Genomic DNA, 23233 nt, shown 5'->3' with positions numbered 1-23233 from the left:
TGGGTAAAGACCTCATGTTTCTTCTGATAACAATTGACCTAATTCGTTATTCGATATGTTCCAATGACTACCTACATTTGTGAATGTGTGACTAGAATTGAATCTGATTTGACTTTGATGAGCTATGGACCTTGTAGAGATTCTGCGCTTTGTACCTATCTACTAATTACCTACTGTACCCGTGCCCGCGGAATCGATTGAGGCAGTCCTTCCCAGTGTAGCACTCAAAGTACAATACCTATTTCATTATCAGACCTAGACACGATAAGCCGCGACGCCCGTTACACTCGTACTCCCGCTACATCCGTTACACTCTCTGCACCCGTTACACTCGCTACACACACTACATCCACTTCATCACGATGATGAGATCTTGACTCTATGAATCTTGATCTCAACAACAGCAAGTCAGAACACAAGCCTAAGATGCTTAATGACTCGCACTGGGAAAGGGAACACTTAATTCTTGTACACTCCACCTCCTACGAAAACCAATACTAGGTAAAGGCAACATCAAACGTGGAATACTGTCGACGCTGATGACATTCTCCGCATCTTGAGGAAGTCTTACACCTCGTTACGGTGGAGAAATTCATTCTTCACCTTTCATTTTTAATTACCCCTCGAAGCGCGGCCATGCAAAGAATGTAAATTAATGGTTACTATTCATACTCAAGTACCTACCCCAGCAATACCTACCTAGGTAGGTAGAAGCAATAGCAGCAATAGGGGCCGCTACAGATAGCTAAGCCCTACCTAGCTACACCTCCGAAACCCCCTGTTTTAACAACATGTCACTGTCTTCCACATCGTGACTAGAGTTATATCCCACATACGCAAGCCCTTCCCATACCACCCGTCAATACGCTCGCTCTTCTTCCAAGATCAGGAGTCCTAAATATCTGCCTGATCGAAATTCCGAATGAAATCGTAGTAAAACTTGGCCATATTCGACAGCTCACCTAGCTGAACACGCTCATTGATGGTATGGATATTGCCAAACGATGCAAGACTTCCGGGACTCCATCTGTAGATATGTTTTGATAGGTCTGCATCATTCTAAAGTCAGTCTACCCCTTCATACTTCATACCTGGTTATACAGGTAGTGTGTTCGTCAAGCACTTACTAAGGTAATGGCGAGAATCAGTATTGGCTGTCATGGCCCCTGGGGCCGCAATGACGCGTGAGGCTTCTTTAGCAAACGTATGACGCACTGTACCGGCGAATATATCCCATATCGGCCCGCTGGTAGGAGTCTGTGGTGTGACGTGGGATTTCTTTCCGGATCGTAAAGTGAGTGTGCCATTGTAGGTTGGTTTCCATTGATGATGTGCCTTGTCATCCTCGGATGAGATCCCTTCAGCAGCAAGATACCTCCTATAGTCGTCATCATCCTCAAAAGCTCGTAACTGAAGTGAATATTTTCTTGCAACACGCTCAGCCAACTTTGCCACACGATATTGAACACTGCCGATGGTGTCCTGTGGTGCAATTCGATGATTGACTCCCAAGGTCACAAATTCGGGTAGAGAGTTAATCTTTTCTCCCCCAGCAATCCAGTCAACCGCCTGGGATGTTTGGATGAAGTACTGTGTGTTAGACGATGCATATGCCAAGTAATGAGCGGCTGCGTCAAGATCGCCATGGTAGATGATGTTGGTAAGGTCGGGAAGGGCGTAAGGCGAATAGCGCGCCAAGCAGATCAGAGCTTGATGTACAGGACTCTCCCACATGATTTTGGGCTCAAACGGACTGGATTCCAGACCAGTGACGATCTCCGATATCATTCCGATGGCGGTATGCGGGGGAGGCACGGAACTATGCCCCCCGATCACATCTAGATCAAACCAAACATCCAGATAACCCTTCTCATACACGCCGGGAAGGGCATATAGGGTATCGTCCAAGTTCTGCAAGCCCGCGCCGCCCTCGTCGAGAATTACGGCGAAACCACCTTCACCGTGCTGCTCCTCCAAATACTTCGCAATCTCACCGGCTCCACGATAGCCAGAGCATTCCTCATCGAAACCGAAAGCGAAGATGACAGAGCGGCGAGGTTCATAGTCTTTCTGGGAAAGAAGTGCTTCCATGGCAGACATTAAAGCTGTAATTCTGGATTTGTCGTCAGATGCGCCACGACCCCAGAGAAATCCATCCGTCTCGTTGTAGAATGCGTCAAACGGTGGATATCCCCACCGATCTATAGTCGCTTCTTCAACAGGTACGACATCTTGATGTGCAGTCAGAAGTATTGGAGCTAGTCCTTCATCGGAGCCGAAGATTTGGTAGACGAGTCCGAATTTGTTCACTATCTCAATCGTGGCGATCTCATGTCTATGACCCGGATTCGTTAGCTTTCATCTTTCGGCTACGGTTACGATGCGTGCTTACATGTTCGGGTATGATTCTTTCAAGACATTGGGAATCTTATTGAAGGGTTCCCATCTTTTATCGTCATCAACGTCCCCAAGATCATCATAGCAAATTGAGGGGATCTGGACAAGTGGTCGGTGGCGTTTGACAAGAGTATCAATTGCATCTAAACCGGAGAACACATCTTGTGAGCTTAGTAACCCGTCGTCGGAAGGGTCTAGTGCATGAGATTGATCGCAACGATATCTATGACTGCCGAAGCTAGGGATCTCATGGACGGGGATCTTTTCTGGCCCGAGACGATGCTGATTTGTCTGACCATGTTCGAGAGCAAAAGCTATGCTCAGAACTGCTAAGCTGAGAATGATATTCAACTTGAAGACTGCCATCATGAGTATTGGATGGTGGAATACTCTGGTCCATGTTCGTGCAGAAAACGGTGAGTACGCTAGGAATTATATTGATTTCAAACGCCAAGATGACACCACCCTCCTACAGTATCTCAGCCATCATATATAGGCTGTGGCAAGATGCTGCAGACGAGATATCATCTCGGGCATAACATCGGTTCATGAACCAACTCTATTCTACACCATTGCAGCATGTGAGTTGATCAGCTTGGATGATTGATAGGTCGAGTAGGTCTCTCGGAATGCGTCCAGATCGAAGTGGCGTATGTTGCAACTCCCAATATATGTATTATCGTGATATCATATGCATTTCCCATACATACCCCGCACTAGAATCATGACCGAAACGCCACAAAGTTCAATGTGCAGATGCACGACGTGTTGAAACTTGAATCGCCGACTCTATAGACTGGAGACCTGCGCCATGGAATCGGCGTTCTCTGGCGTCTGTCTTGATGCACAAGTGTTTCGAGGCATGGTGATCAGAGCGGTTCTCGACCTTATGATGGTGTAGCTAGACAAGTCACACGCCGCAGAGCCTCTGATACATGTCCCTAGACGCCTAGACTGAAGAGTAGCCGCAATTTACCCTATTGGAGATGTATGCGACGAAACATTTACCATTATCTGTAGCCGTATGGCGCTAGAATCCTAGCAGAATTGCATATATAGAGAAAGATTCCGAGTGGCTCGTCGGACACGAGGCGGAATTGTCCCTACACAGACCGGGTAGATCGGAAAGACATAAACGCCTCATTTTAGACAGAATTGATTGAACAGTAATTGCTATTAAAACAAGGGAAGCTGAATCATATCCAATCCTACAGCAGCGTGTGCCATACAAGGATAATAGCCCCGAGATGGCGACATCGACCTGTAGTGACATCGGCCTATAGCGGCAGCATCGGAAACGACAGCGTCAACGTGCAGCTTGGCATGATACCCCCACTTCCAGACATAAGCGGCTGGCTTGATGGGTGAGTCTACATGCCTTCTTATCCGAGTCTTTGCAACTAGGACTCAGAAGAACAAACATCAGTGTCATGTAGACCGGTATTGGCTGAGCTTCGCGAACATTAGTCAAAAAACCATAGTCCATTAGACTCACGAAATCGGGTATCAATTAGCGAATGAATTAGCCCCATATGTATTACGGCGGATCTAGAATCGCGGCACAAACATTCCACATGAACTGGATGGGCTATGTGGGTTCAACAAACACCTCTGACAAGCTTGTTTTCGCAGGATCGGGACCCTGTACATGTCAAGCTAACGGTGAACATGTTCTTACTATGTAAGGCACGTTTATACCAAGCTTGCACTTGGAGCGTAGTGGAGATGAGCGTTTTCGCCACGTTATTAAGTACCTACCTCGACTACTTACTGTACTACGTAGGGACCTGAGCAGACCAGAGAAACTGGGGAGGCCGATCTGCATCCGACAGGCCAATATTTGCCGGTAAATTGTGTAGCAAACGGCAGGAAGTGGGCTGACATACTATACCTAAGTAGGTATTGGTCGAGGGAATGAAAAAGGCCGAGGAGCGAGAGCGGCTTTAGGTGATTTCAACAAGCTAAGACCACGTCCGTCTTGATTTAATGTCAACTTCCAACGTAGGACATCGAGTTGGACGTTCGCAGAGCTTAAATTCAACATTATGAGCGTCAGCGTTGTCCCAACATGGTCCTGAGGTAAATTCGATTGTACCATAACATATACATAGTCAGCGAAGAATGTAAAGTAAAAAGAATGAACTATCGCTGTCTAGATCCTGGACGTTTTCACTTGACCTGTGTGAGTGGGGGATTCAACTTTTCGGCCATGAGAGACGAGGACTAAAAAGGGATAAGCGCCAAGGTACTTTATCAGATGCCAAGAACAATTATCTGATGATTTGTTGATCTAATGATCTGATAAACCTGGCGTGGTGGAGCCTTAGTGGCCACAGGGGTGCTAGAACCGGTTCCAGTACTTGCATGTACAGAGAGTCTGGGAGAGGCATGGAGAAATTGCACGAAGGCGGTTCCGACACGAGGGGTTCAAGTAATAACTTCCTAGATCTAGTCCAGGCTTAGCAAGTCAAAAAAACTTGCAGCAAGGTATCCTTGCTCTCTATAACAGGCGATACTAGGTCTATCTAAGCTGTAGACGAACTCTAGACTTTATGTTAAAAGGCTGGCCTATAGAAACAGACGGTCGGGAATAGTACACCTCTAGGTTCAAACGAGTCACTGGGTAGCGTTGCCAACTTTTAACATCGTAGATTTCTCGCTATGCGGAACATGCCCGCCGTTGGAGGCCTGTGAAGACTCAAAAAGTATTTAAAGTCTGCCATTTGACGCTTTGAGTGTCCTACAACGCAGAAGTGCAAGCTCACCCTTCCAACGCAGTTCATTACTTCAAAATCGTCACCATGGTTTTAATCGTTCTTCCAGCACTGATCCCAGACATACGGCGCATATACGAGACGTATTTCTCAGCATTCGAAAATGATGAGATGGGAAGCATTATTCTCAAGATCCTCTTCCCTCAGACCATCGATGAACAATTCAAAGAAGCACACGCAGCAGGCACATTACAATGGTGGCATGGTTGCGATTACCAGTATACCATGAAGGTCGTCGACACCGATACGGCCGAGATCGTCGGTATGGGTCTGGGGGATATTCTGGTGAAGCCGAGAACCCCAGAAGAGCGGGAGAATCATGGTGCCCCCTGGCTCGAGGGCGAACAGCGAGAGCGAGCTGAAAAGATCCTGAACCCACTCTGGGCAATGCGAGAGAAGCTTTTTGGCGCCCAACCCCACATATGTCAGTTCCACAACCATCGCTCGGTTCCCAGAGAGCTGGACATACTAACAACGCGAGGGATTTAGACTGCCACGTGATGGCTGTCGACCCCAAGCATCAGGGCCGTAAAGCCGCGGCAGCTCTTTGTGAGTGGGTTTTGGAACTTGGCGAGAAGATCAACCTCCCGGTATATTTCGAGTCTTCGCCTTCGGTAGTCAACCTGTATAAGAAGGTGGGCTTTGAACTATTGTCGGAAACCGTAGTGCACAAAGCCGAGGTACTGGGCACCGAGAAGGACATCCAAGTGCCATTGATGGTCAGGATGCCGTCCAAAGCGGGCATATCATTCGAAGAGTGGAGAAGCACAGGATATCCGAAGTTCGGCACACGGGAAGTGTCCTATGTTGGAGGACAGGCCGAGAAAGCTAAGCAGCAAATCGTGACCAAAGTGGTGGAATTAAGCGAGACTCGATCGGCCGAGATTAGTCCCTAAGTGTACATACATGTACAGTAGAGCTAATGCGCTGATAATAAGACCCGAGAACAGTATTGCAGGACGAGTCGGGTGGGGTTTGCGTTATAATACAATCTCCTAGTAGATCTAATCAATCAGATAAGATTTTTTTTTTTTTTGCACATGTATCTCTGCATAAGGCTACTTTAGTGTGAGGTGGATAGCGCCGCGATGGATTCAGCGCTTAAGGATACGTGACATGCTTATGAACATGGGTAGTTTACCCTGCCAAGAATTTGGTAGTCTAGAACGAGCGCTGAGCTGACGATGGTACCTGAAGACTCTGACCTTTATTTTATTCGAGTAGGCGGCATTTCCGCCCGAAATTGTTCTCTTTGCCTTCCATTGTAGAGCGAACTTTCGGATTGACGTCCTGTGAACACAATGTTGGAAAAAACGGCATTGTACTTGAAGCTCGCCGCTTATGTGCTAAACATTATCTACGAAGAGCTCGGACGTGCAGCTAGGACGGCCTGGGTTCGTCGTCGAGTACGTTGGTTCGGTCCACCTGCGCCCTTGTCCCGGGATCGCAACATCGTCATTGTCGGGGCTTCATTCGCAGGGAATCGTGTCGCTCAACTATTGACGTCCTGCCTACCTCCCAATAGCCCATACAAGGTTATTGTCATTGAGCCCAACACACATTTCCAGTTTTCATGGGTTCTTCCACGCTTATGTGTGGTTGAAGGACATGAACACAAAGCATTCATCCCTTACGGCGGTAATGTTCACGATCAGCCAGCTGGCGTCTTGCGATGGGCGAGGGATCGAGTGATTGGGGTCACGGAGAGCAGCGTGCAATTGAAAGAGAGTGGCGAGATCATCCCCTACGACATGTTGGTTATCGCGACAGGCTCTGGGGTTGAGACAGGTCTACCATCCAGAGTGAATGCTACCGACAAGAGACAAGGCATGGAGCTTATGCGCAACATGCAGCAGAAAATCAAGGCTGCCAACACTGTCGTGGTAGTGGGAGGTGGCGCTGCTGGTGTTGAAATTGCTACGGATGCCCAGAATCTTTATCCTAACAAGAAGATTATTCTTGTCCATTCTCGAGCAGCGGTTATGAACCGATTTGGCCAGGGACTGCAAAAGACGGCGCTAGAAGGTCTCCAATCTCTAGGTGTGGAAGTTATCTTGCAAGATAGACTTGTACAGACCGTACCCGGGTCAGGCACGATTCTTCTCAAGTCAGGTCGTGAGATTCAATGCGATCTTGTTGTAAGTACTCTTCAATCCCGCCTTTTCCCATGATATGCTGAGTTGTAATAGCTAGATTGCACAGGTCAAAAGCCTTCATCAGGAATCGTCTCTCAATTGTCGCCTACTTCCATCTCACCTTCTGGTCACCTCAGAGTGAAACCTACCTTGCAACTCGCCGATGACAAATTGCCCAATGTCTATGCTTGCGGAGATGTTGCCGACACTAAAACACCAAACCCGAATGCCCGCTCGGCAATGCGACAGGCGTCTATTGTGGCGGAAAACATATTGTCGGTCGCAACAGGCGGTAAACCACGACACAAGTACGAGAATAACTGGTCTGATGGGGTGATTAAATTGACGCTAGGTCTGGTACGTGTCTATACTCGCCTTGGTCTCTCGGGACAGTGAAGCTAACAGGGCTAGTAGACTCGGTCGGTAACACACTATGGCGATGGAAAATCAGAGCTCTTGTTTCCTGGGACAGAAACAGACGAGGCGTTGATGTCGGCAATGTGTTGGTCAAGGATGGGACAGAAGCCGTTTGAAGATCCGTACATGGACGCGGTCGCGGATAGTTCTACGATTAAAGAGAGTGTATAGAAAAGACGCTGTACAGGCGAGCCTATTCTTACACCTCATATCATCGTGAACGATATGAAACGAATGGCCGATGCTGTACAGTATGATTCAATTATAAGATATAGATAGTAGTACATTAACATCCAAATACCCTAAACGCCGTTCCCATGCTTATTAGAATCTATCCGCCTCTATATTCATGAAATGAAGTTTCTGTATCATCATCCACGTGACTGTGGTTATGATATCTGATGCAAAGTGTGTCGACGGTTTCATGCAGGAATCTTGGCATATCCCCCCGAATAGCCAAATTGTGAGGCCATAAGACCCCTAGCCTATCTATAGATAATTTTTAGAATCACGAAATACCCTATAGCACAAGAGATTCCTAGGATGGTGATGTAGAGTGAACTAGTCTCTGAAGCAACGGCCATTGCAGGGACATTGTCGTTACCGTTATTCGTTTCAATGGGTTGATTGATCACGACTTCTGTCGGATAATTATATCCACTTTTCAGATCTAACAGATGTGGGAGACATGGTAGGCATCTGATTAGGTGTTGTGGGCTTCGTATACTGGACTGTAGGTGTTGGGAGGTCTGCTATCTTGTTTCCTACCCCAGACGCAGGGTCACTTGGCTGTATAGCGTTCACTGGTGGTATCTGAATGTCCGGTAATCCAACGTCGTCAATGGGTGCTGATTGATCGAAAGGTCCTGGAATCATGTTCCCCACGTCTTCAGAGAGTTGCAAAGGCTCTGTATGTAGTAAATCGGTTGGCTCGGGTACCCAACCATTCGCGTATTCAACCGGAACATCATTTGATCTTCCTAGAAACTTCCCATTGACATCGTACGCCGCAGCACGAACCGTTATGGCATGGAAGTCAGTCACAAACACCGTCTCGAATCCGGTTCTATTGGTCTGGCCGATAAACTTGTCTCCAGAGAATAATTTTATATTATGCTCCGTAGCACCGTTCCACGAAACATAGATGGCCGTCATACTATTTGCACCTATACCATAACCGATGGCCTTGATGTCAGGGGGTTGCTTCGGCGTACCTACCCAGTTCGTGGACTTGTAGACTCGATAAGTGGCAAGTCGGGTCTCATTCAAGAACCGGGCTTCCATCAGAACTTTGTCATCGTCGGTATGCTCCGAGAGATAACCAGCATCTGTCCATGTCATCAATACATTGTTGTTGGGTAGACGCATAGATCCACGCCTATCAGCAAGCCGTCTATCAGGTCGTTTGTACTGTTTGAGAATTCGAGCTCGCTGTGGCTGTCCTTTAGGACGAAGTAGTTCAACAGCCAATCCGCGACTGTGTTTATGGGTAGGCTTCTGGAAGTCTTTGTCTTGTTCATCAGACGCATTGTCTAAGAAACTGATGACGTCGCGCTCCCGACTGTGAGTGATGTAGCGAGCACGGTGCTGGCGTGAGAAGTGTAGTTCGTCTTCCATAATGTAGTCGCTATGCTTGCCACCTAGTCTCCAAAGCACCCTTCCGTCATCTCCAGCAATAAGCATGATGGCGTCTAGATGACGAAATGAGACCAGGTAGTTCCATCGCTGTTCTGATCTATAGAGTCGATGTGCCATGGATCCCAGGGACGGCCTTGGGTAAAGTTGGGGAAAGGCACTCGTTCTTTAGGACCCTCGGGTCAGATGAAGTAGGCAGGAGCCATCTTGCTTTCTGCCAAGCTTGCATGATATTCTGCATGCCATTCAAATTTGATATTGCCACTCGTCATGTTGTATGCTCTGAAACCATTAGACTCGATCCAAACCAAGTCTTCATTGAGACCAAGTGAGTGTCCTGACCACTGTCGAGGTTTCCGCGTCGTCAATAACGTCGTGTTGCTGCTTGCAATATAGCGGAACTCGTGAAGATTGACGTGTGAGTTTTCCTTGTCGATGAAAAAGTTGTGAACCATGTCATAATTCTGATCGATATATCTTTATCTTTGGTCACCATTCATGACGCGTGCATCGGAGTCACATCCGAATTACCGAAGTAAGGATCACTAGACGTGGGGAGTGCTGAAATATTGCGATAGTGCCAAAGTGGCATTAGCGTTGACTTTTGCATTTCATCAGGGAGTTAGTTGTAAATTGCAACTTTTGTTTCGCCTCTTGCGACATTCGTTCCGCAACTTGAATCAGTCCCACATCCCTACCCCGGGTCTAGACCGTCTCACTTTAACTCCATCTACTTAGTCTACTCAATAGATCATTACCGGCTTTCGTTCTTAATTAGCATTATTGAGCGCCAATTACCACAGCTGGATTTTAAGAGATCGTGTATGTTGTGACCTAGCTGAGGAATCGCAAATGGTGCAACACGGGGATCTTGTCGTCGTCCTTGAACTCCGTTAAACTCTCTGTCAAACCTGCCGCTCAACACTTCACATCACCCTAAACTTACAGCACAGTCCTGTCGACGCAGTGATATAATTTCCCCGCTTTTGAAGCTCAACGCTGATATCATTAACGACACGATTGAAATGATATCCATTGAGCTCATCTTCCAGGTTTCCTGCAGAGTCCCTAGTCCCAAATCTTCAGTCCAGTTATTAATCCATTACCGATGCCATGATATCAAACCTCGGTAGTCAACCCCCATATCCAAAGCAGTATAGAACCCATATACCGCAACAGAGTGAAGCTAGGAGCAAGAAGTGTCAACCTCGTCCCTAGAGTCCAGGTCAATATGCGAATAGTAGGATTTCTCAATGTTTACTTACAAGAGCTAGGTTAGACCGCATTCGTTAAGTCCTCGCCATATGGTATTGGAGTGATATTGTAACTCCACCCCTCCATAAGTACATCGCCACCAGCGTTGAGTAGGGTTGCCCTGAACCTATACGTCTTATACGCTGTTAGGCCCTCGAGCCACGCTCTATTCCGCACCATCTCGTGGTTTCTATTATTGACAGGCTGGAATTTATAGCGCTCATTTCTATTTGCCGGTTGTGCCGTTCCGTCGGGACGAATCTCGAATATCTCGATCGTCACTTTGTGACCTTCATTCCAAGTCGTTATGTTGTCGCTAGTTAACTTAACTTCGACGGAAAACACGGAATGGATGTAGCATCGTGTTTCTGGTGTTACAACGTCAATAGGCATTGCAAAAGGCTATTTTGCTTTGAGATGGGTTCTTGGATGCAGTGATGTTCTCTTGCTTGGGCGATTGATGTAGTTCGCAGCGACGTGCGTCGTCTTTTTATATACATCGTGGCAACACCATGATTTTCGCATTCCTCTCGTGTTTGTCGATATATTGACGGCAGCCTGCTTCCAAGGTTGGACAGCATACCATTCCATTTCTCGATATCGCGTAAAGGAAGGTTTGTCTCGCTGCGTGGTCTTCATGGACAGGGACTGGTAATCTGATGATGCTCGTGTTATAGCAAACAGAACGGATTGAGAATAGTTTTGAGCTCTCCCTAGGAATGGTTGAAGTGCAATTCCAAGCATCCGAGGTTGCTTCAAGCAAACAATATCAAGGGAGAATCAAATAGCTGAGAGATACATACGTGGTTGTGACACGGACTTTCCGGGGCTTAGATAGCTTGAAGACGATCATGACTGGGGTTCAGAGTTCTATTTACCGGCGTAATGTTCCAGTCTCTCCCTCGGTCTCACGTAAACGTTCAGATTTGTGTTCGGTTGCTGTGAAATCAGCTGCGGAATGGGCTGCCTCTGCAGGCCATGAAGACCTTATCCACGCGCCGTGGCTCAATTGAACGCCCGAAGCCTCGTGGTATACGGTGATCTTACCCCAGCTGAGATAATTCTTGGATGGAAGACGATATGCTCTCTCATCACTGACCGGGATCAGCCAATATTGTCCTTTATTGAGCTGTTGAGCGTTAGAATTGGCAATCAGTTTGTGCCTGGAACCCATCCTAGTTCTGAGTCTAACTATGTATCTCAGGGCTGATACAAAGTGTTGGGTAAAAGCTGGTAACACAGATATCGGTCTTATACTCAGACTCATTTATATCAAGCACAATTCATTGTTTAGCTGCTGAATTCTGTTTGTTCCCGTTGGCCTTGAATCATGGATGTCTATTAGGGATACCTTTTCTGATGAACGTTCGTAGAGTGGACGCAGCGGCTTGTTAGGTTCTGACTTTCAGCAATATCCAGTCCAGCCTGGTCAGCCTGATTTGTTTCTTTTGGAGTTGGCAGCCATCTTGATCTGTGACCAGAACTGAGTCAAGTGCCATCCGTGCGGCGTACATGGTCGGGTCATTGACTGGGGCTAGCATTAGCGTTGCCATTCTTGAGGAAATGGAGGCTACCATGAAGGGAAATGACGGTTTGTATGATCGTATAGGGTTGTCAGACATCATCGAATTCGATGACTATTAGTTTCGGCCTTGTTTCCTGCGATACTCAATAGTAGAGCGTAGAATACATCTGATTCTGACACCGTCATCGTTATGAGAATCATTTGGATCGATAGGTGGGATACGTCGGGCTGCTCCTCAACTTCGCCGGGCTCATTTCAATCGTTACCCCCATCCGAATCATGCTCGTTTGTGGGCAGAGGGTTTATTGCGCCCACGCGCAGACTGCGGCCATCTTTGGCAGCGGTGGTTTTAGGTTTTGGGGGACCCGGTTTCTTGCGACGTGCGACAACAGCGGTCTTCGTTTTCGGAGGCATGATTGTGGCGAAAATGGTGTGAGACGAATATGAAGAAAGTATGAGTGAAGGCGGCCAGTGATGCGACGCGAGTACCAAATGGTGATTTTGCGCCCCTGGTCCTCAACACACTTGCGATTTTCTGGTTAGGGGTTACCGCCCTCATCTGTCGGTGCTGTATCAGCGTGCTCTGTGCCGACGGGCGATATGGAACATGTATAGTAATCTTTCGAGTATCATCTCGCAACGTAGAGACATACCTAGGAAGAGCAATGCGGTAGACTGATCTGAGGTCTGTTCTGTCTGCCTAGCCTAAGTATCATTTTGACGAGATTCTTGACTAGCAAGCCTATGACGCTTATGGTCTTCTTGTAGTTGCGTACGTCGACACGGCGACATCGTGACAACACCTAGATCCAAATCCCAGAACTAGATATAATGTATATCGGCGATTTTGGTCTTGACCGCCTGTTTCCGTTCTTTTCGTTTGTGGGTTACCACCCTTAGAGTCATTGCCACCCTCGGGGCCATGACCATCATCGTCTTGATGGCATGGCTCAACCACACCAGAACCGCCTTCGCCATGGGAATCGTCAGAATCGTGATCGGAATCGTCGACAGGATCAGGCAAATTGCCCTCGACCGGCTGATCGTCATCACGCTCGTTGTCCGTATCCGAATCGGACTCAATTACGGCTCAGATGTTTTCTTGGAGTCGCGCATATTATGAGGGGTTTTGGATGCTGGCTTGAACTGAGGCTGATTGACACCCTTTCCTTTGCCCTGGGGTGCATCATGGGCTGGTTTCTTCCCCTTGCTAGCTGGGGCAGTATCTTTCCTATTCTTTCTGGGTGCCATGTTGAAAATGGTGGTGAGAATGAGGTGAAAAGAGGCTGACAATTGGTTAGGTTACATTCTCGCGAGCCTCTCTGCAGTACCAGGCGGAAGACCACTAGGTCCAAGCAGTGCCGTGAAGTCACTTCGGCTGTTCTCGAGGGTGCCTGCTGACCAATATATTAACCCTCAGTGTCGCTTTGGGGCTTGGACACACAAAAAGATCACCCCAACAGCTCAGTGAGCCGAGTAATTTTGAACGGCACAGTCGGAGGGGTTTACTTATCAGGAATGAAGATGTAATGCCTGGTAATGAAGGGACCTACCCAGTCGCTTATGGGTTGGATAGATGCTGAATGTGTCACGGAACAGAATAGGAGCGTATTGCTAAACTGCTACGCGGTCCATGCAAAAGTTAGAAACGACGTTATCAGGTCGAGTCCCTGCACGCCTACACTCACTATATGGCACTGTGACAGGTTGGGGGGGACTTGGACACGCGAAGGTCTACTTGAGAGTATTGCTTTCAATCTAGGCGGGGTGATTAGCTGTTCATTCAAACCCACAGACCATTGCGCCCTTGATTTGCGAAGAAGAATATCGAGGTACAACTAACGCAGCCAAGAGGGCAATGTAGCTGGCGCAGCTATACAGTGAATCAGCAATAATACGTATGCGAAACCAGTATGAAACTACTTACAAGCTCACAAGTCTTGTGAGACATATCGTCTTGCGATAACTGGCAGGTGAGAGTGTCCGGTCGTTGTTTGTGGCTCGATTGAATAGCCAACACAAGCGAGGACGACGGTCTTATCGCTTGCGCAACAGCGACTCGTCATCGGAGGGTTCGTCAAGTCTGAGCGTTAATCGATCAGGCTTTCGTCCGGATGAGTTTAAATTTCGACGAGGTCTTAGGACATCTTGCTGGGCTTGTGGAGTGATTTGAAGTCAGCACAAGAGGCGAAGCCAGTACGAACTGACAATCCAGTTCAAATATGTTCTGCGCGCCCGGTACGAGGTCGACAAATCAGCGAAGGCGATGTGGTTAGCGGCCTAGTCCCCAGACTGTCGATTCTTTATACGGTTTGAGTCCGAGGACGTTGATCGGGAATTGACCAGGGATCTTCGCCCTCACATGGCTGCAGACACACTGCTCGCCGTTATCCTCGTTGTCAGATAGGGTGACGGTGGTTGTGGTGTTGTTGCGAGTGGGAAGCAGCACGGAACGTAGGCAGAAGAGGCTTAGATTGTTGACAGCAGGGAACGGATGCCCTTATGATAACAGAGCTGTGTTCCATCAGCCATTAGCGATGGTTTTGCATGAATATGACGTACCTGACATCTTGATAAGCCTTAAGGGTTTAGGCAGTCCAGTTGCATAGTCAAGGTCATCCACTGAGGGCAGTAAGGGTTCGGAATAACTGATTGAAATCATTGCCCATAGTTCAACTTGATGATTCAACTCTAAATTGATGGATTGGTCTTAGTGGTGCTTCAAGCGGTCCTGAACAACGACAGCACAGTAAAGGACTACAACGTAGGCCGTATCCTAGAAGTGCGTACCCACGGTATCATACCATCTTCGGAAGTTTTCGATTTCGACTAATTGGACTTGGAAGCCATGGCGCTGTGAATCGGGAAGACTTTCGACAGCATCTGACAGATGGGGTATGTCGGATAACGTTTCCCAGATAACGTACCCAGTGAACTTTACATCTACTTCTCAGGTCGAGGGCATGGCGTTAAGGGACAGAGATCAATCTAATGCCCCGGATTGCAGAGGGCGACCAAGGGTTTGTCCCAACGCCCTTTTGGTCTTGGGTTCAAAGTGTGTACTCACAGGCAAGCGGTGATGGCTGTGTCTTCATCTCAAGGTATCATTATGTCTTCTTCGCGCGGTTCATCAATTTCGCAACAATGCCGACAGCTTGAGTAATGGTCGCAGTCGGTGGCATGTCGTCTCATGTCCTGTGCCATTGATTGCTGACGTGTAGATCCCGCAATGAGCGTACTGGGATTCGCGTTGAGCCTGTCAGGAACTACACTGACAACGTAAATAGCCACTCCTAGTTTGTCTGACTTGTCATAGCACGAGCAGTGAGTCATGATGGGAATCGTACTTGTCGTACTAAAGTTGAAGGATTGAATGTTAAGTTGTGGGAGGGGAGCGGGAGCATGATGCACTACCAAGGATAGGCACCCTGTTACAGTGGAATTAGTGGTTGTCGAACACCTGGATCTACCCGAGACATACGCTAACCTCTAAACTGATCCCCTGTAACTACCCTAACCCATAACTACGACAACTGTTGGTCGCATCATTGGTCGCATAGCTGACCATACCTAGGTATTCACCTTCATCAATCGCCAAATCACTACGGTGTAAGACACGTGCTTCGACGAAATGAGGTTCCGAAGAGTGAGAGGCAATGTGGTTCAGGCCGGCGATGGCAATGACGACGGATCAGTGACACAGACGAGCGGCGTCGCTACTATCCTTCGTCGAGTACTTGAGGAGAATCCTCCCGACGCTGCCGACGCTGACAAACGTAATCTACCATTCCAGCCTCGCTCATACCGCGACTTCATGCTTTTCGAACGTCACTACTATGGCGCCGCAGTGGGCATGACAAGCCTCTACTCTCCGCTGGCGAATAAACTAGGCAACCTGTTTTCTACGATCACCGGAGCTGATTTCCCCTTCTTCAAGCCTCATGCTCTCTGGTATAAGCAGCCTATCTTCTATCAATCCAATCACTTGGCATTTTATTCAGACGGCGCTTCCATCACATACCCAAGCTACTGTGAATACCTAGATGTTGAACTGGAGCTTGGAATCCTTCTTGGCAAACCCCTCTACAACGCGTCGCCTAAAGAGGCAACATCTGCCATTGCCGGCTTCTGCGTTTTCAATGATTTCTCTGTCCGGAACGTACAAATGGCAGAGATGTCGAGGTATGAGAACATGTGATGATCCGCCTGATGTGACACTAACCTCTAGGGCGGCGTCGCCTTTTACAGCGGGTTCGGTCCACAACACAGCAAGGCATTCGCCAACAGTATCTCGTCGACTGTCGTTTCGGCTGATGATGTCCTGCCTCACATTGATCACCTCTCCGGTCGCATCATCGTTAATGATGTAGTCGTGAAGGAACCCAAGATTGATAAATGGCAGTTCTCGGTAGGACAGGTTAGTAAACTCATTATTGGCTTGGTACAACAGGGCCAGGAGCCTACATGTTTATTCTCGTCCTATGCTGACGGAATTGATTCTAGGCTCTATCGCACGTATCGAAAAGTACTCGTTTGTATCCAGGTGAGTTCTTTGGAAGTGGCACTTTTCCATCGGGCGCTGGCATTGAATGGTAAGTACATCAGACACCTTTCCCAGACACACTCAACGGCTTGGACGACTGACGATATATAGTACGTAACCTGCTCCACCTTTATACCCATACCCCTAGTGCGTCCGTGTTAGACGGGTTCGCCACGATACTCCAACATGGATAACATACTAATAGATCGCAGATACGGCATTCCAGGTACGACCAGGTGATGTGGTTAAGCTAGAAATTGACGGTATTGGGTCCGTGACAAACACAATTGTACCAGAATCATGAGAAATGTCATGAACATTGAATCGTCATCTACCTAGGCGGTCACAGTCAGGATTACTTATCTCTGCCTTCCTAATTCCAATATCATTTGTCGAATCTACCCAAGTGCAACACTGAATGGACATTTCTACGTTCATGAATAATCGATCGGCTAACATCCAATCAACTATTGATGACATCTGATCTTCTTAGAGAAGGATAGGACTGAGGTAGTTCAGATTCCTTCTAGCTACATAGCACTCCTCCTCCTCCTTTTGTTACCACTTTACCGTTCCTGACACAACACATGGTCTGCTCTTTCGTCTTGATCTAGACCCTCTATGCGAGTAAACCGGTTTTGTCAAAATTGTCCAGATGTAAAAACTGGGGATTTGCCTCGGTCGTCATGGTATTCAGGTACTTCTTGACCTGGCGATAACGGCTGCCGTCTTGGGTGCCGTCTCTATATCCCATGCAAGGGTCTTTCGCACGATCGCACGTAAGGATTAGCGAGGAAAGTCCGGCAGCGATTGCCGTGGACACCGAGCTCCCCGTAATGGTATCCTCCGATTTGAGGAACGGGATTACACCGGCGGCCACGTCTTGGCCGGGTATAAGGTAATCGTAGTTATTCTTATCGGTCTCTCGGAGAATCTTGCCGTACTCATCACTAGCCGCTAAGCGGATAAGTGACCTATCTTCTGCCGAATACTTTGCTGGGATCGCCGTCGAGGTCCTCGATCCCTCGTCGTGCGCGCTGCAGGTCATGATAATGCCTGCCTTGCTAGCTTCTTCTATTTGCGTGGATACCGCTTTATCGGGATCAGCGGTGATCGTAAAACTCATTGAAATGACGTCGACTTCTTTCTTTCTAGCCCAGGTGAGGGCCTTTTACATCACATTGTTAGTTACGGGCTGATAGGCAACCAGTACATAGGACCATACCTGTGCGACTCGGTTGGCCGTGATCCCCCTCGCATCTTCGGCCACCCTTGCCACGTAGAGCTCACAAAAGGGGTCGATGGCACAAATTAAGTTGGCCATCTGGGTTCCATGTGGATTGGACGCGAAGAGCCAGGGGCTGAGTCTTGAATCTCCATCCACGAAGGAGCGGCCTTCCTTGATGCGCTTCCAGAGACTTCGATCATCGTCGTGCTGGTCTCTGGTATTTTGGGCATCCGTCTGAGCACCAGCGGCGTCACCATGATCGCTTCTTCCACCCTCGATGGTCACCTTCTCACCTTGCCGCCCGGAATCTCCCTCTTCTGTATATTGGTGTGAGATAGGCGAGATGCTTAGAATTCCGTTGTCGAGAATGGCTACTTTCGTGGGCCGGAACTTGGAGTCCTTTTCGTCCCTTTTCCGTCCGACGATATTTCCGAGCTTTTGCAGCCGTTGAGCTAGCTTTGGTGCCACGCGACGCGCACTTTTATAACCATCATGATTAGTGACATACACAATGTAACTTGTGTTCCTGGACTATTAGGTATAAACATACATCTCACTTAAATCTGCGAGTTCTTGCGTAGGATACCAACGAACTAATTCGATTCGCGGTATTAAATGGTTTTGGGTATTCGGAAGCTGCTTGAACTTTTCACGAATCTCTGTCTTCAGTGCACTAAAGCGCTTCAAAGTACACGTCTCCTGGATTGATCATTAACATAACCACAAATAAGAATTGAAAGCAGACGTACCTGAACAATCTTAATTTCGACCGTGTCGAGCTATTATGGGATGTTGTAAGTTTCAAAAAGCCAATCCTAGGTTTAAAGCCAAGACGACTCACATTTGTTAATAGGCGAATGCCTTCACTGCCAAACCAGTGGCTAATCGCAGCTCGGTTGCCACTCGAATACAGGTGAAGCTCTTTTAACCGCGTTTTCGTTTCCTCTTCTAGGCTGGATATGGAAAGGTCGAGCACCCTCCAGTCAAGAATTTCAACCTCGAAACGGTTCACTTCTCTGCCCATCCTTATATCATCGTGAGGGTTGACTAAACGATCCGGTACCTTGAGTTTGATGATTGTTTTGACCCCTTTTCCACTGAGCCATTCGAGGATCTTAAACACCTCATCATGTTCTTGTTTAAGGTGACTACTCTCGGTAAATGATTCTCGCTCGTTGGCCATCATATCGAGGGGAGGGAACTCAGCATATCGTAATGTCTGTTCGTATGAGAGGAGTTTCTGGTTTCGGCTTTGCCATATCAAGGAATCTATGAACTCGGATACTCTGTAGCTTGCAGAGTTAATTCCACAAGGATCAAAGCAGAGATCAGCAACTGTCTAAAGCATTAGTACTATCCGTTTCAACTAACTACGTAAGATATGCCAGATCAAATAGCAAGGACAGCACAAAGTGGTTCCGTATGGGCATGTGACCTACCTGGTTCTTAAAAAGAATGTTAGCAAGGTGACTCGAAGACGCGATGGGCGTGAATGATGGTCAACTTACCGTCGGAGTCGAAAAAGATCTGCGTCAACCTCTCTATCTCGGAAACCTCGCGAATCATCTTGTTGACCAATAAAGCGCGTATTTCTCCTTTGGTCGTATCGCCAGCCTTGGATCCATCGCTCCCGGGCAAATGATTATTATACCAAAGAGGGTATTCCAACGTACCGCCGTCCTCTATGGCTTGTTTTTGATTCACTGAGTCTGGGTACTTATTCAAGAATGTTTTCACAAACTCGCGATTTTGGTAATTCACCGCCATGTGGAGAAGGCATGCTTTCAAGTCATTCTTTAGCATGGGCTCTTTTATGGCTTCCCAAACTTCTTTTGCACCCGCGGTTATTATCTCTTTCATGATCATGCGGGTGATCACATCCTGCTTTTCGACTTTTTCAAGCAGCTTTTGAGCAATCATCAGCCGATCGCTCCGAAATTTCTCAGATGATCCTTTGAGCTTTTCAAACGCCAGGTTGATATTCTTGCCTGTAGCAAAGATCTCAGCGAGTTTTCGTTTTTTAAGGAACATCTCGACAACACCAAGCCTGCCCTCTCTAATGGCGTACTCGAACGTTGGATCCGGATTCCCTGGATCATTATCAATCAATGCGATGCCTTCCACCTCGAGAAGTTTCTCTAGCGTTTCTAGGGATCCTTTGCTAGGTCTCGCAGCAAGCTCAAGCGCACGATAATACGGATTTCTTCGCTGTAAAATCTTCGGCCATGCCCAGGCCCGGCTGTTTCTGCCACCTGATGTGCAGTTACCCGGTTTATCTTCATCCGACTGATGTTTATAGAACTTTTCACCAGTCGATATCATGAATGCAACCACCTTATAGTTGTCTTCCTGGGCAGCAAGGTTGAAAGGTATATCGGGGGTCTCGTACTCTGAGTGCCTTTTTGAGTCTATGCACTTCTTGTAGGCAGCAGCGGTTCTCATTACATCATCAGCCTCCCCATTAAGGGTTATGAACGCCAAATAAGGTTTCAGCCCTAGGATTATCTTGCTGAGGCTTATGCGGACCTCCCTCTCACTAGACTTCCCCCTCTGAATATTGACACATTTGACGAGAAGGAGCCAGAGTACACAATCATCAATCGTTTCTTGTGTCTCCAGTTGTTTCAGGAAGAATTCGATGCTTTGATTATCTGTTTGCGTTTTTAGAATAGTAACTATCCTCTCCAACAATCTGTCCACGAGACACTCAAGCCCGTTGTCGCCTTGGTTGTTTTGTTTTACTTCTTCGACAAGCTTGTCATATGTGTCCTGTTCTGGCTTTCCGAGGGCCTTCCCTTTCATCCCTTCATACGTAATGATAGGATTTCGAGATGAAGGACTTCTTGCTGTGCCGCTGCCCATTGTGGGGGAAGAGGTTGTGGGTCGCACGGCTGTGAAACGAAGATTGAAATGATTGTGTGATTGAGCTGTCCGTCGCTAGATTAGAGTGAATATCGAAAAGAGATAAGGGTGTTCAGTTCAGATGGGTATAATCTAGGATCGAAGGGTGTTGCGATGCCTCAGACGGCAGACTACCGTAGTTCAAGGTGAGATGTTTCATTTAGTCCATCGCATTTCATTATAACAACCGGAAGTAGGCCTGCCTAGAAATCGCCAGTCTGCTTCGCACATTGGAGTCTCGTGGACATTGTGTTTGGAGTGTACGTCATAGTGGTGGTATCATGTATCAAGCTCACGAGGCATCAATATGAGGTGCTTGACCAGGCAACACATCCGGTGGAACCGCGGGAGTGAATGCACAGGTTTGTGAAACAACAATACGTCCGGGGTTACACGAGGTCCTGGAGCACAGTATAGGTAGTAATCTGTTCAACTAGTCACTCCCTACTACCTACTTCTGACTACCTATGCTTGATTTTTCTCTCTCTTGTGTTCGTGCCTGAAGTCCTCCGGCTATCACGAGGCTTAGCTATCCAGGCATTTATTCTACATAGGTAGTACCTATACGAGGATCCCCGTCACTGCATTCATTCTGAAGAGCTTGTTGTCCCGCAACCTCATCCGATAGGGTCTTGGTAGTCTTGGCTGTCACTTCGGCACGAGGCCACCTGGTGATCCAACTTTTAGCCCACACCACCACTGCTAACAGACCGACATGAATAGCACTCGCTGAGCCTAATCCCCTTGAAGCCCAACTCACAGAAAGGGCCTGTTGCATCCCGGTCAGGTCTCGCTGCAGCTTGACGATGAGGGCTTCCTGGGCTGCAAGTCGCGCTTCAGTTGATGCGGCCCGCGCTTCTAGCGAAACGAGCCTATTATAGCCTTCATCGCTCAAGCTAGACGAGGGCACGGCCAGGCCTGCACCTGGATGGGTCGCAGTGATAGGTGGTACAACGTCTGGTCGTGGCAATTCCGGGGGGTGATCGACTAGATTTTCGTTTGTAGCCTCACAGACAGCTTCTTCTGCGTTTGATTGGTGCTCCAATATGGCCTCTGGCTTGGGAATCTCGAAGCGATCCCATGGATTCAGCCAGCGAGCGTTCAGAATACTTCTGTCATTGGGGTCAACCAGTCTCATAAGATTATCGGGGTCAATAGATCCGGCAATGTCAAAACCCTCGCCATAGTAGCCATCGCTGCTGCCTGGTTCCGGCACGCGCCATCGAACCTCCCTTTCTCTGGGAATACCTAAGAAGGTCCGACCTTTGTCCGCCCATGCATGTGCAGTGCTAGTATGCACCCCAAGACGGAATGTTGCCCTGTACGGTTGTGACAAGCTGTTCCTTGAGACGAGAACAGCCACGCGTATCTCGGGCGTGATGCCTTCCTGATGTATCACGTTCTCCTGCAGCGTCCACCGCACACCATTCTTTTTCTGGGACCGACTGAATAGCGCGATCGACGTGCCCTTGTCATAGCCGATCTGGTTCAACGACCTCTCCGTTCCTCGCCCCACTCCCCCTGAGACCCCTTGCCCGGCCCACCCTGCCTCAATCGTCAAGTCGGCTGTAGAACTGGTCTTGACCTCCGCTATTGAGGCATTCCACGTCTGCGGGCGGCGGAATGGACCCCAGGCCACGACCTCTGGGCCTGGGGAATTTTTCTCGTCGGATTGAAACCTCAGTTCTGCCTCAGCAAAACTGATCTTACGATCGATCCCGCTTCTGCTTGTCTGGAATGCCAACTTCAACACCACAAGCGTCATCGCCCTCTTCTCAGTGGCTATGTTGTAACCATCCACCCACACAAGACGTTCGACCGTCAGGGAGTAGTTAGACTTTTCCTTAGCATAGACGATTGAACCAGAGCCGTCGCCCTCGATGCAATAGCTTTTGACGGCGCCGTCTTCGTTTTTTCGTTTATAAAGGTCTACAACGGTAACGCCGCTATGACTTGGCTTCGAATCATCAATATTGCCATCATTATATATAGCGTCTTCATCGAAATAATCGAGGGGGTTGATGTCATTTTCATGAAAGCTTCGATCCTCCAGAGGAGTCATCGTGCTGGGACAAGCCAAGATGCTATCCAACACTCAGTGAGAAGGTAATCCGTGTTTTAGAGTCAATCAATCAAGTAGGACACAATATATCGACGGAAAAAGCAGCTCTCTCCCCAAGACTTCATCTTTCTCAGAGAACCGTTACATTTATCCTGGTGCTCTCAAAACATGACTTTTTTGATTCGGTCTCAGAAATGGGGGTCGTCACATTTTCCATTATTATTACGGGACTGTAGCGGAAGTCTCCCGATTGCTCGACTGACTCCAGGTGCTAAAAGCAGCAGTCGTAGCAGGCCAGCGAACAGTGACTCGACCATCGTGGAAATATGCAGACACAATTAGTGATTCACGGTGGTAGGTGT

General features: G+C 48.0%; 7 protein-coding genes across 7 annotated transcripts; 3 read left to right on the top strand and 4 right to left on the bottom strand.

Annotated features, from left to right (window-relative positions):
- Nucleotides 1–631: 631 nt before the first annotated feature.
- On the bottom strand, nucleotides 632–3096 carry F5B22DRAFT_175809 (uncharacterized protein). The gene is made up of 3 exons (XM_047969366.1): nucleotides 2393–3096; nucleotides 1128–2335; nucleotides 632–1049 (listed from the first exon to the last, which is right to left on the bottom strand). The coding sequence occupies exons 1-3, from the start codon at nucleotides 2764–2766 to the stop codon at nucleotides 895–897; spliced, it is 1737 nt and encodes a 578-aa protein (XP_047836096.1). The 5' UTR covers nucleotides 2767–3096; the 3' UTR covers nucleotides 632–894.
- Nucleotides 3097–4866: 1770 nt separating this feature from the next.
- On the top strand, nucleotides 4867–6210 carry F5B22DRAFT_587332 (putative GNAT family acetyltransferase). The gene is made up of 2 exons (XM_047973597.1): nucleotides 4867–5595; nucleotides 5661–6210. The coding sequence occupies exons 1-2, from the start codon at nucleotides 5199–5201 to the stop codon at nucleotides 6065–6067; spliced, it is 804 nt and encodes a 267-aa protein (XP_047836095.1). The 5' UTR covers nucleotides 4867–5198; the 3' UTR covers nucleotides 6068–6210.
- A 90-nt stretch (nucleotides 6211–6300) lies between these two features.
- Nucleotides 6301–8057, top strand: F5B22DRAFT_587328 (uncharacterized protein). The gene is made up of 3 exons (XM_047973596.1): nucleotides 6301–7309; nucleotides 7361–7663; nucleotides 7721–8057. Exons 1-3 carry the CDS (start codon nucleotides 6473–6475, stop codon nucleotides 7892–7894), a joined length of 1314 nt encoding a protein of 437 aa, XP_047836094.1. The 5' UTR covers nucleotides 6301–6472; the 3' UTR covers nucleotides 7895–8057.
- Nucleotides 8058–9338, bottom strand: F5B22DRAFT_587327 (uncharacterized protein). The gene has a single exon (XM_047973595.1). It carries the CDS (start codon nucleotides 9089–9091, stop codon nucleotides 8375–8377), a length of 717 nt encoding a protein of 238 aa, XP_047836093.1. The 5' UTR covers nucleotides 9092–9338; the 3' UTR covers nucleotides 8058–8374.
- Nucleotides 9339–15768: 6430 nt separating this feature from the next.
- On the top strand, nucleotides 15769–16984 carry F5B22DRAFT_633150 (FAA hydrolase; the record flags this gene model as incomplete). The annotated part of the gene is made up of 4 exons (XM_047976801.1): nucleotides 15769–16319; nucleotides 16386–16554; nucleotides 16641–16695; nucleotides 16893–16984. The coding sequence occupies 4 exons, from the start codon at nucleotides 15769–15771 to the stop codon at nucleotides 16982–16984; spliced, it is 867 nt and encodes a 288-aa protein (XP_047836092.1).
- On the bottom strand, nucleotides 16795–20779 carry F5B22DRAFT_655851 (uncharacterized protein). Its single transcript, XM_047979915.1, has 7 exons — nucleotides 19417–20779; nucleotides 19348–19353; nucleotides 18750–19243; nucleotides 18658–18687; nucleotides 18459–18607; nucleotides 17906–18386; nucleotides 16795–17848 (listed from the first exon to the last, which is right to left on the bottom strand). The coding sequence occupies exons 1-7, from the start codon at nucleotides 20768–20770 to the stop codon at nucleotides 17300–17302; spliced, it is 3063 nt and encodes a 1020-aa protein (XP_047836091.1). The 5' UTR covers nucleotides 20771–20779; the 3' UTR covers nucleotides 16795–17299.
- A 502-nt stretch (nucleotides 20780–21281) lies between these two features.
- Nucleotides 21282–23181, bottom strand: F5B22DRAFT_587312 (uncharacterized protein). The gene has a single exon (XM_047973594.1). The coding sequence runs from the start codon at nucleotides 22869–22871 to the stop codon at nucleotides 21351–21353; it is 1521 nt and encodes a 506-aa protein (XP_047836090.1). The 5' UTR covers nucleotides 22872–23181; the 3' UTR covers nucleotides 21282–21350.
- Between the last annotated feature and the right edge of the window lie 52 nt (nucleotides 23182–23233).

Source organism: Xylaria bambusicola (assembly GCF_022495145.1).
Source record: "Xylaria bambusicola strain CBS 139988 unplaced genomic scaffold F5B22scaffold_2, whole genome shotgun sequence".
Classification (NCBI taxonomy): Eukaryota; Fungi; Ascomycota; class Sordariomycetes; order Xylariales; family Xylariaceae; genus Xylaria; species Xylaria bambusicola.
This window is presented reverse-complemented; position numbering and strand designations above follow the sequence as displayed.